The sequence below is a fragment of the Dictyostelium purpureum genome (assembly GCF_000190715.1).
Source record: "Dictyostelium purpureum unplaced genomic scaffold DICPUscaffold_186, whole genome shotgun sequence".
Lineage (NCBI taxonomy): Eukaryota > Evosea > Eumycetozoa > Dictyosteliales > Dictyosteliaceae > Dictyostelium > Dictyostelium purpureum.
In genome coordinates this window covers 1-12,414 of record NW_003519523.1, presented here as the reverse complement: position 1 = coordinate 12,414, position 12,414 = coordinate 1, and the positions used below count along the sequence as shown (strand labels likewise).

The window sequence follows — 12,414 nt, the reverse complement described above, 5'->3', positions numbered from 1 at the left end:
ATATCAAATATTAAAATTTTTTTTAAGCGTAGTATGCCAATGTTTTAAATATTATTATTATTTTTATCCTATATGAATACAATGGAATTTTTTTATTTCTTATCTTATTGCAATAAAATATTTCTTTTTTAAATTATTAATCAATTTAGAATATTTTTTTTTTTTTTTTTTTTTTATTATTATTATTATTATTTTCTCTAATTATAATCATAGTAATCTTTTTTAAAAATAGGAATGTCAAAGAATACGCAACTGAACCACAAAATAGAAAACCACTCCAATAAAACAAAATTTTATGCATTAAAAATCGACTTTTTACCACCTTAAAAATAATAACCTTTAAATAAATATATAAAAAATATCTATAATATTATTTAAATAATCTTTAATACCAATCTGTCAGATTCTTCTTTTTTTTTAATTTTATTCCATACAATGGAATATTTTTTTTAAATATAAAATTGAATTAAAAACCAATAGAACAAAAATAGGGAAATCATATCACTTTATTTTATTATTTTTACAAAAAAAAAAAATAGAGAAATTCTATATATTTTTTTATTTATAGGATAATATATTCCATACATTCCATTTTTTTAATTTTTACTGATGGAATAAAAAAAAAATTAAAAAATCCAGATTCTTTTTTTTAATTATTTTTTTTTTTTTGTTGGTCGCAATTTCGAATTTTTTTTTAAATATAAATAGAATGCAAAATTTTTAGGATTTATTCATTTATAAACAATATTCTAAAAACAAATAAACAAATAAACAAATAAAAAAATTTATTAAAAAATAAAAATAAAATATATATTAAAAAATAATGAATAAAATAATAATATATACAACCTTTATCATATTATTTTTAACAAATATATGCTATTGTCAAAGAGAAGATTCCGATTTATATGCTCTTACCACCCATGGAAGTGACGCTTCTAAGTTGAATTTAATTGTAACCCCAAAATTTGGAAATAATCTTTTGTTAGAAAAAACCATCCAATTACCATCAAATCTTTCAATCCAAGCTATTACATACCTCGACTCTACAAATGATTTTGTCACCATATTGTGCGCATCAAATACTCCAGGCCAAACAACTCAAACCTTCAACTTAGTTAGTGTTAATGTAACTACCGGTCAACAAACAATAACAAATGGAATTACCTATTCATCAGGTGCTTTAAATATTGAAAGTGGTTACCAAAACTATATTATTTCACAACCAAACCACATCTATTTAATTGATCCAAATAACAATAGCAATGGTATTAAATTAATCGATTTATTCTTTTATAGTAGTCTTCCATCCTATAAAACTCTTCCAAGTGCTGAATTTTTCATTGAAAACACCCAAGATTTTGACACTTCTTTTGGTCCAGTCGGTGCTATAAGTATTGATGGCGGCAATTTAATAGTAGTTTATAAAAGCACTAGCAATCCTGAATACGTCGCAACCATTATTGTCTGCAATTTAAATGGTACTGAAACCGGTGAATCCAGCTCAAGCTTATCTCCATTAGAAGTCTATAATATCAAATTATTTTATGAAGTTAGTTTAATTACTCAAATTTATACTGACCACATTGGTAACATCTATATTGTCCAAAATGATACCCAAATATGCCAAGTTAACCTCGACACCAACTATTGCGACATCCTTCCATATTTAAGAGGAACTACCACCCTTCCAAACTTTAACTATAACCCATTCCTCATTCCACAAAGTAAATTAGATATTATCTCCATTGAAATTGAAAACAATTCTATTAGCTTTACCGAAGCAGGTTATAATTGGGCATGGTCTGCTGGTTTTGTTATTCCAAACTACTGGCAAAACAACTTACCAGGATCCTACACTTATTTTGCAATTTAAAAAAAAAAAAAAAAAAAAAATAAATAAAAAATTAAAATGCATTATCACAAAATAAAAAAAAAAACCTATTTTCTTTGTATATAAATGATAAAGTAATAATATTTATTTTAACAAGATTTTATTTGATTGGAAATAAAAGTAAAAGAGCAAAAGATATAAAGTGGTGTATACTAATTAGAGAATTACCAATGACCCCAGCTGCCGCCACCGCCACCGCCACCGCTTCTCCAGCCACTACCGCCACCGCTTCTCCAGCCACTACCGCCCCTCCAGCCACTACCACCCCTCCAGCCACTACCGCCCCTCCAGCCACTACCGCCACCACCGCCCCTCCAGCCACTACCACCACCATCCCAGGATATTTCATCGGAGCCAAAGTCGTTGGAACCAGAGTAACTAACAGTGGATACTAAAGTAGAGCTTGAAGGATTACCAATCTTTGTTATAATATCTATATAGTTTTTAAAAGGAGATTAGCATAAATAAATTTTTTTTCCTATATAACTATTTTTTTATATATTTACCTAATAAAGTCATTTTAATTTGATTTGAATTAAATGAAAATTAATGAATTTATTATTGAAAAAAAATTTATTTATACTTTTTTTTTTTTCATTATTTAAAAAAATATTAATTTTAAATAATTAAAAAGGTGTATTCACTAACCTATTAACTCTAATTAGTTGATCTATAATCCATTTAAAGAATTTATGTAAACATTTTGTGTGATGGATATTTATTTATTATTGTAAATTTATGATACAAATTATAATAAAAATACAAAAAAAGAAATAATGCTTGATAAAATTTTAATAAAAAAAATTAATTAAAAATGAAAAAAAAAAATTGAAAAAAATTGAAAAAAAAAAAAAAAATTTTGAATTTTTTTTAAATTTTTTATTTTTATTTTAAATAATAATTATTATTTCAAACAACTAAAACTTTTATTAATCGAATAATACAATCAATAAACCACATAGACACACATACATGTATATTTAAAAAAAAGTTTAAAAATAAAATAGTAATACCAGTATAATATAATAATATATTATTAAATAAACAAAATGGCCGAATTATACACAACCCCAGCACCATTTTATTATGACAAGAAATCAGGATTAACACAAGACGAATTTAAGAAAGCTATAGAAAAATCATCCACTATCTATGTTGGTTATTTATCTTTTTATACAACCGAGGAACAGCTATATGAATTATTTTCAAAATGCGGTGAAATTAAAAGAATTATTATGGGTTTAGATAGAAATCAAAAAACTCCATGTGGTTTTTGTTTTGTAGAGTAAGTAATCCATGATCACATTCAACCCTCAACCTCCAAAATACTAATGTTTCATTTATTTATAAAGATATTATTCAAAAGAAGATGCAGCAGATTGTATAAAATATATTAATGGTAGCAAATTAGACGAAAGATTGATTCGTTGTGATTGGGATTATGGTTTCCGTGAAGGTAGACAATATGGTCGTGGTTTAAGTGGTGGTCAAGTTAGAGATGAATATAGAACCGATTATGATCCAGGCAGAGGTGGCTATGGTAAACAAAGATTATTTGAAATGGAACAATATAACGATGTTGACATTACATACCAACAACAAATTCTTCAAACAATGCAACCACAACAATTCTCTGGTAAAAGATCGCGTGACAACGATGATGGCGATTCATTCAAAAAACAAAGAGACAATAATAATAATAGTAATACACCAAATAAAAATAGATATAGAGAAAGAGACGAAGAAAATGATGAATAAAAAAAATAAATAATTAATACCCCAAAAACCTAAAGATAAAATTAATATAAATTTATATTAATTATAAGTAAATAAAAATTTAATATTTTAAATTAAAATAAACGACTATAATTATAGTGATTATCGTTTCTATTTTTATATTTATTTTTTTTTTTTTTTTTATTTTTTAAAATTTTTCTCATTTATTCAATTTTTTTTTTTTTAATTTATTTTATTTTATTTTTTTTATTTTTTTTCATTTACCCCAAATTTAAGAAGATGGTAAATTCATATATTTTTATCCTTATATAAAACATATAAATATTAACTTAATTTTACTATTTATTTAAAAAAAAAAAAAGAGTATAGCACAAACAAGATTGGTCGAAGAAAGAAAAGCTTGGAGAAAAGATCACCCACCAGTATGTATAAGTACAATCAAATATATTTAATAGGATAAACATGATCTTAAAATTAACATTACATTTAAAATAGGGTTTCTATGCTAGACCAGAAACAAATGCAGATGAATCATTAAATCTATTTAAATGGAAATGTGGTATTCCAGGTAAACCTGGTACACCATGGGAAGGCGGTTTATATACAGTATATTTACACTTTAAAGAAGATTACCCACTAAAAGCACCACTTTGTTTTTTCGATAAAGGGTTCTTTCACATAAATGTTTTTGATAATGGCCAAATTTGCCTAAGTATTATTGGTGATGATTGGAAACCTTCAATTTCAATTAAAAATGTTTGTGTTTATCAAATAACTAAAAAGAGAGAAAAGAAAAGAAAAACTAACCAAAATATTATACTATTTAGATTTTGACAGGTATTTATGATTTACTAGAATCCCCAAACCCCGATAGTGCCGCTAATAGTGAAGCTATAAATCTTTGGAGGTAAATATAATATAATATGACCATTAAATAAAACCAAAAATATTTCTACTAACCAACTATTTATATTTAGAAAAAATAAAACCACTTACACAAATAAAATAAAACAACAAGCTATAAAATATGACGCTGAAAAACAAATTGAATAATCAGCCATTTCAAACCTATCACTCCCAACACAACAAACAAACTTTACATATACAAAACATCACACAAATGTAAATAAATTTTAAACAATAAAAATAATTTTTTAAAACTATAATATGTTTTTTAGAAACCTATTTATTTATTTTATAATTTACATGTAAATTAATTTAAAGAAATTACTTTTTGGATGATAATAAATTTGAAATTAATCTAGCAGTGTTTTTACTTGCAATGGTCGTGGTCTCTATAGTGGAAATTGAATGTTCAAATGCACTATTGTAAAACAAACCATTGTCCATAATAATTGATGGGAATTGCTCTACTGGGTTAAGAACTGGGTATGCTCTCCAAACATGGTAATGCAACAATTCAGGCTTAACCAAAACTTTATTGAGATAGTCATCTTCTAATTTGGATGGTGCAAAAATTTTAAACACAGTTCTTCCATCATTTAATTTACCCTAAAAAAAAAATTTATTAATACATATGTATTTCAATTGTAAATAATTATAAGTTATTTTAATACCCTTGTGTTTTGACATAAACTAAAGAATGGTAGTGTTTTGTTATATGCTGTTAAAACACAGTTAATAGTTGTGTCATTTGGATGATTGAAGAAAGTAGAGTTAATAGAATCAGCAGCTAACATGTGAACATGAACTTTTTTATATTTTTTCTTTGGAACACTTTCTATATCTTTTGAGAAACCTTTAAGTTTAATATTTGTAAATTCAAAGGGTGTTGAAATAACGACAATATCATATTCTTTAGTATTTATATTTCCATTTGAATCTTTAGACTTTACAATATAAAAGTATTTTTTGTCTTTTTCATCTTCGACTACCTTTTCTATTTCTAAAACCTCTTCATCTATAATATTTGATGATGATGACTATAAAAAACAAAATGTTAGGTTTGGATTTATGCTGTTTTTTTTAAAGATTATTTACCTTTAATAATGCTTCTGATAGTTTATAGTTACCACCGTCCACTGCTAGTAAACCATTTTCTGTTCCAACCAAACCAATGAATGCAGCAAATGCAGATAATGAATCATAATCTTGATTATAGTTTACCCTCATACCTGCTGAGAGTATATTTTCTACAAAATCTTTAGAGATTCCTAATTTATCAACAAAATATTGTTTTGCTGTTAATTTGGTTACATTCAATAATCCCAATCTGTTATAAAATTCTTCTACAGTTTTGAAAGGTTCACTGATGTTATAACCCTTTAAAAATTTATCTACGACTTCATCTCTGCCATCTATGTAATAAAAAATAAATCAAAACAATTAGTATAACAATTATAAATTGAATATATTTATTTTATACTTACTTCTAAACTTAATAGGTGACCAGTAATAGTTGTATAGCATTTTTAATTGATTAAATATTTTTATTGGGTGTTCTGAAAAAGTATAGTCACTTCCATTCCAAATTATAAGAGTACCATCAGTTTCATTGGCTCTTCTAAATTTTAGCCCTAAATCATTGACTAATTTGATAACATTTTCATTTAATGGATGCACCACACTTCCACCCAATTCTGTATAATCTCCATGGATATCTAAATTTCTAGTTCTTCCACCTACTTTTTCACGTTCATAATTTGTTATTGTGTAATCTATATCTTTGTTATGATTTTTTAATTCCTGATTAATATAATACGAGCATGATGATCCTCCGATACCTGATCCTATAATTGCTATCTTAATGTTTTCTTTATTTGTTAAATGATTAATATGATCATGACAGTGCTCGTGATCAAATTCGAAAAATGGGTGATGAACATGATCATGTTTATGATTGGGTACATCATGTCCGTTTATTGAAACAATAAATATTATTATGTATAAAATAAAATAAAACTTCATTTTTTTATATAAAAAAAATTTTAAAAAAATTAGAAATATATTAAAAAAAAGTATTAAAAAATTAATTTAATTTAATTTTTTATAAAAATAAAAAAAATTTTAAAAAAAATTTTAAAAAAAAATATAATAAACTTTTTTTAATCAAATTTAAAAGAGATTTCTCTATTTTTTTATTTTTAATAAATTTACATAAATAGTTGTATTTTTTTTGTTGAAAATCTTTTTTTTTTATTGTGGTGGTGAATAAAAATAAAAATAAGATGGGCCGATGTGTGGTTTCATATAATAACCTGATGATAAAAATGATTGAAGGGTAATATTGCATGACCCAAATAGAATATCATCTATTTCTAGTTCCCCAAATTGAAAATCAGGGTTCATTCTAAATAAAAAAATTGAATAAAAAATTAATAATTTATAAAAATAATAAAAATAATAAAATAATCTTACCTAACTAATTCTTTACACAAATTATCTTTGTCGCCAATTAAATGTTTTTCGTGTCCTTTTTCAAACAAAACATAAATTGTAATATTATAACAGTAAATATTTTTTTCTTTTAAAAATCTTCCTTGGACTTGTAATGAACCTAAATTGTCAATTGGTTTACAATGCTTTTCTATATCATTTGAATCATATCTATTTAATCTATATAATAAACCATTATCGACTGAGCCTATATTTAGTGATTCCATTTTATAGTTTTTATGAATATTTAAAATATATATTGAAATAAATTTAAAAAAATTAAATATATAAAAGAAAAATAAATAATTAAAAAAAAAAAATAATATTTATAAATTTATTTTTTTATTATTTGGTATTTTTTCATTTTAAGTTATTATTTGAAAAAATAAAACTTTGTTATAAATAGAATTATAGAAAAAAAAAAAATTTTACAATTATTATAATTGAATAATTATTATAATAATGAATAATTAACATGAATCTAATATATTTTATTATAATGAGAATTCATTGTGGGGTTATAAAAAAAAAAAAAAAAAAAATTATATTAAAATTTAATAGATACAGATGTTTTTTTATTTATAAAACAATTAATGTGATTATATCTGGGGTATATTTAAAAAAAATTGATATTATAATAATGATTTTTTAAATGGTAATAAATTATTATATTTATTATTTTTATTTTTATATTATATTAATTTATAATAATGAAGCGATAAATCCAATTATTAAAAGGATAAAACTAACATAAATGGTAGATGATGTCGAAGAATCTTCTTGAACTGGATCTGGCATGGATAAAGATGGGGCATAACAATTAACTTGGATATCTGTTTCTGGAATGTCAATTATTTCATTGTTTTTTGTACAAGTAAAATTAAAAGATAATGGTGTTGTTGGTTGAGCAGAACATCCTGAATTAGTATAACGAGTTGCTACAAAAGAATTGTTACTTGTTTGTCTAAAATTTAAATAACCAACGCCGATTGGACACCCTAACTGACAACCACCATATGGACTAAATTCGACCACAGTTTCACCACACTGTCCCCCATTGATTCTAAATCTATATGCACTTTCGTAAATATCACCACTATTTTGCGAATTAATCATTGATGATAAACTGATAATTAAAACCAACAAACTAATTAAAAATTTCATTTTATTATTTATTTAGTTATTTTTATTAAATAATTATATACAAAAAACATAATAATTTTTTTTTTTCTCAAGTAAATATTTATAGTTTTTTTTATTATATATTTATTTTAATTTAAAAAAAATATAAATTTATTATATACTAATTGTTTTATATTTTATATAATTTAGGTATATAAATCAAGTATATCTAATAGTGGTAGTGGGGTAAAAATTTAAAAAATTAAAAAAATAATTATTTTTAAAAAGAAAAAAGAGAAATACATATTTTTTTTCCTTATATAAAAATCGAAAATATATTAAAAAAAGCAAATAAAATATAAAGGGGAATATAAATAAATAGATAAAGTATATATATAGTTTGATTTTATATTTTTATAAAAAAATTTTTTTTTTTTTTTTTTTTTTTTTAATTTTGGAATAAATTTTTTTTAAAAATAAAATTTTTTATAATAAAATTGAAATTATTAAAAATACTAATAGAGATGATAAAGAAATTGAAAGTTTAAGTGAACCATTACCGGCTGGTGATTCGGTTGGATTGTTAGATGTGGTTTCTGTTGGCTTTGGTGTAGGAGATGGTGATAATGATTGTGTTGGTGTGTTTGATATTGTTGGTTTTGGTGTGGTAGTTTCATTAGGTGTTACCGATGGTGTATTAGATGGTGTTTCTGTTATTGTGGGTGTTTCTGATGGTGTTGGTGTAGTTATGTTTTTATTGGGTACTACATAATACACTGAAATCAGATCCAATGATTTTGATAAAATCATTGGATGGGTCCATGCATTTAAAGGAATAATTCTTTTTAGTGTTATCTTCACATTTACCTTGATCCGATTCGGTAAATTGAAATAAATATTCATTTAAAAAATATGTGGGTTTTATTTTAATGTAACCTTGACAACCAGGGTGGCATACCATTGCCTCTACTAATGCATAGTCACCCTCTTCATGGGTTCTACAATACTCTGGGTCTAAATCACTTTTAACTTGAAAATAGTTAAATTTATGGTCCTCTTGAGACCTGACAGTAATTATTGAAATACAAATTAAAAATAAAAAACTATATACAAATTTCATTTTTTAAAAACTATAAAGTACAATGTTAATGAATGTTTAGATGAATAATAAAAAACTCTTTTCTTTTTTTTTTATTTTATAATTTTTTTAACAGGTTTGTTTTTAAATATTAATAGAACTATAGGTCAATTCCGATCATTTTAAGAAATATTATAATATATTTAACACACATGTTTTATTTTCTATTTTAAAAGTTTTTTAATATGGTGTGTTTTTTATTTTTTTTTTGGGGGTTTTGAAAATTTTGGGGGATGTAGATTTTGATATAAAAACTATAATAAACCCACATTAAACATTCAATGTTCAAAATACTTGTATATATTATATAAGAGGGTTTGCACCTCCAACAACTTTTTTTTTATTTCTATTCAATTTTATATTTTTTTGCATAAAAATGAATAATAGAAAATGATAACAGAAGCATTAATTGTTGTTTTTTTTTTTAATAAATATTTTATTATAAAATAATTAAAAGTTTATTTATAAAGCAGCAAATACAGCAACTAATGAAGCAAGGACGGCACCAGCTGAAAGAGCAACTGTGGTGGCAGAGTTACCTTGTGGGGTTTCAGTTGGTTGAACTGAGGCGGTTTGGTCAATGAAACAGAAAACATTGTATTTACCAGCAATGGCATATTTTCTGGCAGTAGTGTTTAATGTTTTTGGACAAACAAATTCAACTGAATAAGTAGCTCTATCTGAATTACAGTTACTATTATCATATTCGGTGAAAATGAAACCACCATATGTAGCATTACTTTTTAAATAAAAAATAATAAAAAATTTATTAATATTTAATTTTTTTTTTTTTAAAATATAATAAATAAATACTTACTTTCTAGCTACAATTTTAAAACGTGAGTCACACATACCGTGACAATCGTCAAGTCTAATTGTATTGTCTGGTGCATTACTACCACATTTGTCACCACTAACTTGGAAAAGATTTTGACCAAATGCACATGAAATAAGGGCTAATACTAAAACTAATGTTAAGAAAACTCTCATTTTTTATAATTTGTTGTTTGCTATTATTTAAAAAATGAATGTATAATGTAATAAATAAATAAATAAATAAATATTGGGAATGAATAAAAAAAAAGAAAAAAAAAATTTAAATTTATCCATTATTTTAAAAAAAAATTTAATGAAAAATTAAAATTATAATTAAATTAAAACTATTCTTTAAAAAATTTCCTTTTCATTTAATATAAATGGTTAAATTTTATATTTTATATATATCAGTTTATAATAATAAAATCATTTGCATTTGAAATAAAAATCTCTACTGGTATAACCATAGAATATAGGTCAATAAATGTAATGATAAACACATTTACCATCTATATATCCGGGATGAGTTAATTTAAATACCCACACTTTATTTCCATTTTTTATTTATTGTATACTCTTCCCCACACCTTTACCACTTCAACACACCCCCATTGAAAAAATAAAATACTACGAAAAATAAAATAAAATATTTAAAGAAATAAGAAAAACCACACTGTTAAATAATTGACCACACAATAAAAAATTAAATAATTTTTAAAAAAAAAATTAAAAAATTAAAAAAAAATTCTAATGATATTTTTAATAAAGTATCTATATATTATAATATTTTGATTTCTGTTTAATCTTTTATTAAAAAAATAAAAAAAAAACATTAAAAATTTTAAATGAAAAAAGATAAAATAACAAAAATAATAAAAATAATAATAAAAATAAAGTTGTAAATGAAACAGCTCCTATATCTGTGTTTTTTAGAATTTGAATGTGTGTCTTTGCGTTATTAATTTACAATATATGCGAGTATAATCTTACAAAAAGAGCACTGACCCAAGTTTTTTTTTTTTTTTTTTTTTTTTTTTTTTTGATGTTAAATGAATTCCTTCAAAAAAAATATGGAGATTTATAATATTATTGTTTTTCAATGACATTTTTTTATAAACCTTTTCTTTTTTTTTTTTTTATGAATGCGCATGGGCAAATAATAGATTTAGTCGAATTTTGATAAAAAACAGTATGTCTTATGGGCATAATAAATTAAAAAAATGTAAAAAATAAAAAACAATAAAAAAAAAAATCAAAAAAAAAAAAAAAAAAATATTTCATATCGAAATTTCTTTGGATTTAGAAAATGATTTATTCATTAAGATAATTTTATAATTAGATTTATTTTTAATACCTTCTAAAAATATAATAATTTATTTATTGATTTTTTTTCTGTAGTGTGTTGGTAATTATAGTGCACTGTAATACCTCATCATTTATATTTTTTTTTTTTTTTTTTTGTGGAGTTTTATGGATTAAATTTAAAAGGAAATTTTAACATCATCATTCGTGTGCAGTTTAAAATATAATTGGTTTATATAGTGTATTAATAAACTCACTAAAAATACAAGTATTTTTTAATTTTTTTATTTTGTTAATATTTTTCTTAAAAATTATAGAACATTTTTAAAAAAATAAAAACTAAAAAATGTTATATATAGAGTAAAGAGGTGATCATTGTGAATTTACAAAAATGATTGGGTACTCTAATCCTAAACTGATTGGTTGGTCTTTTTTTTCCATTCGTTTTTTTTTTTATGAATTTTTCTTTGTTTTTAATTAATTATTCAAATTTTTTATCTTTTATTTTTTTCTTTTTCTTCCATTTATTTTTTTATTTATTTTTTTTTCTTTGCACAAAATAAAATAAAATATTTTAAATAAAGATGAAAATTCAAAGTTATTAAATAATAACCAAAGATAATAGGGTGCAAAGATAAGAAACAATAGAAAAATGGATTAGTTTAGAATAATATTAAGGTATATTTTAAATAGAAAAAAAAAAAAAGGAAATTGATTTATAAAAAAATACTAATAACTCAATAAAAGAAAAAAAAGAAAAAAGAAAAAGATTATTTTTTATAATTATTTTATTTTTTTATTTTTTTTTTTGGTAACTTTATTTAATTTTTTTTTATAATTAAATGTGTAGTTATTTATTTATAATTATTTTTTTTTTTTTTTTTTTTTAATTTATGATTTTTGTACAAAAAAAAATACCCAAGACAAGTTAGAACCAAAATGGTTGGAAAAAAAACAGTATGTTTTTCCTATTATGTGTTTAAAAAATGGGTATGGGTGTATGTACGTG

General features: G+C 22.9%; 8 protein-coding genes across 8 annotated transcripts; 3 read left to right on the top strand and 5 right to left on the bottom strand.

Moving 5' to 3' along the window:
- Positions 1-823: 823 nt before the first annotated feature.
- Positions 824-1,876, top strand: DICPUDRAFT_154092 (uncharacterized protein; the record flags this gene model as incomplete). Its single annotated transcript, XM_003289656.1, has 1 exon — positions 824-1,876. The coding sequence occupies one exon, from the start codon at positions 824-826 to the stop codon at positions 1,874-1,876; it is 1,053 nt and encodes a 350-aa protein (XP_003289704.1).
- Positions 1,877-2,058: 182 nt separating this feature from the next.
- Positions 2,059-2,413, bottom strand: DICPUDRAFT_154091 (uncharacterized protein; the record flags this gene model as incomplete). The annotated part of the gene is made up of 2 exons (XM_003289642.1): positions 2,059-2,327; positions 2,401-2,413. The coding sequence occupies 2 exons, from the start codon at positions 2,411-2,413 to the stop codon at positions 2,059-2,061; spliced, it is 282 nt and encodes a 93-aa protein (XP_003289690.1).
- A 530-nt stretch (positions 2,414-2,943) lies between these two features.
- DICPUDRAFT_154090 (uncharacterized protein) lies at positions 2,944-3,652 on the top strand (the record flags this gene model as incomplete). Its single annotated transcript, XM_003289655.1, has 2 exons — positions 2,944-3,179; positions 3,247-3,652. 2 exons carry the CDS (start codon positions 2,944-2,946, stop codon positions 3,650-3,652), a joined length of 642 nt encoding a protein of 213 aa, XP_003289703.1.
- A 341-nt stretch (positions 3,653-3,993) lies between these two features.
- Positions 3,994-4,747, top strand: DICPUDRAFT_56277 (uncharacterized protein; the record flags this gene model as incomplete). Its single annotated transcript, XM_003289654.1, has 4 exons — positions 3,994-4,053; positions 4,127-4,387; positions 4,459-4,538; positions 4,609-4,747. Coding segments are annotated over 4 exons (477 nt in total), but the record flags the coding sequence as incomplete, so codon positions are not given.
- A 40-nt stretch (positions 4,748-4,787) lies between these two features.
- Positions 4,788-7,254, bottom strand: DICPUDRAFT_94966 (uncharacterized protein; the record flags this gene model as incomplete). Its single annotated transcript, XM_003289641.1, has 6 exons — positions 4,788-5,143; positions 5,209-5,574; positions 5,633-5,949; positions 6,022-6,553; positions 6,850-6,903; positions 7,015-7,254. 6 exons carry the CDS (start codon positions 7,252-7,254, stop codon positions 4,859-4,861), a joined length of 1,794 nt encoding a protein of 597 aa, XP_003289689.1. The 3' UTR covers positions 4,788-4,858.
- A 475-nt stretch (positions 7,255-7,729) lies between these two features.
- DICPUDRAFT_80459 (uncharacterized protein) lies at positions 7,730-8,191 on the bottom strand (the record flags this gene model as incomplete). The annotated part of the gene is made up of 1 exon (XM_003289640.1): positions 7,730-8,191. One exon carries the CDS (start codon positions 8,189-8,191, stop codon positions 7,730-7,732), a length of 462 nt encoding a protein of 153 aa, XP_003289688.1.
- A 444-nt stretch (positions 8,192-8,635) lies between these two features.
- Positions 8,636-9,269, bottom strand: DICPUDRAFT_80458 (uncharacterized protein; the record flags this gene model as incomplete). Its single annotated transcript, XM_003289639.1, has 2 exons — positions 8,636-9,016; positions 9,108-9,269. The coding sequence occupies 2 exons, from the start codon at positions 9,267-9,269 to the stop codon at positions 8,636-8,638; spliced, it is 543 nt and encodes a 180-aa protein (XP_003289687.1).
- Positions 9,270-9,713: 444 nt separating this feature from the next.
- DICPUDRAFT_98460 (uncharacterized protein) lies at positions 9,714-10,333 on the bottom strand. The gene is made up of 2 exons (XM_003289638.1): positions 10,105-10,333; positions 9,714-10,026 (listed from the first exon to the last, which is right to left on the bottom strand). Exons 1-2 carry the CDS (start codon positions 10,275-10,277, stop codon positions 9,750-9,752), a joined length of 450 nt encoding a protein of 149 aa, XP_003289686.1. The 5' UTR covers positions 10,278-10,333; the 3' UTR covers positions 9,714-9,749.
- Positions 10,334-12,414: the final 2,081 nt, after the last annotated feature.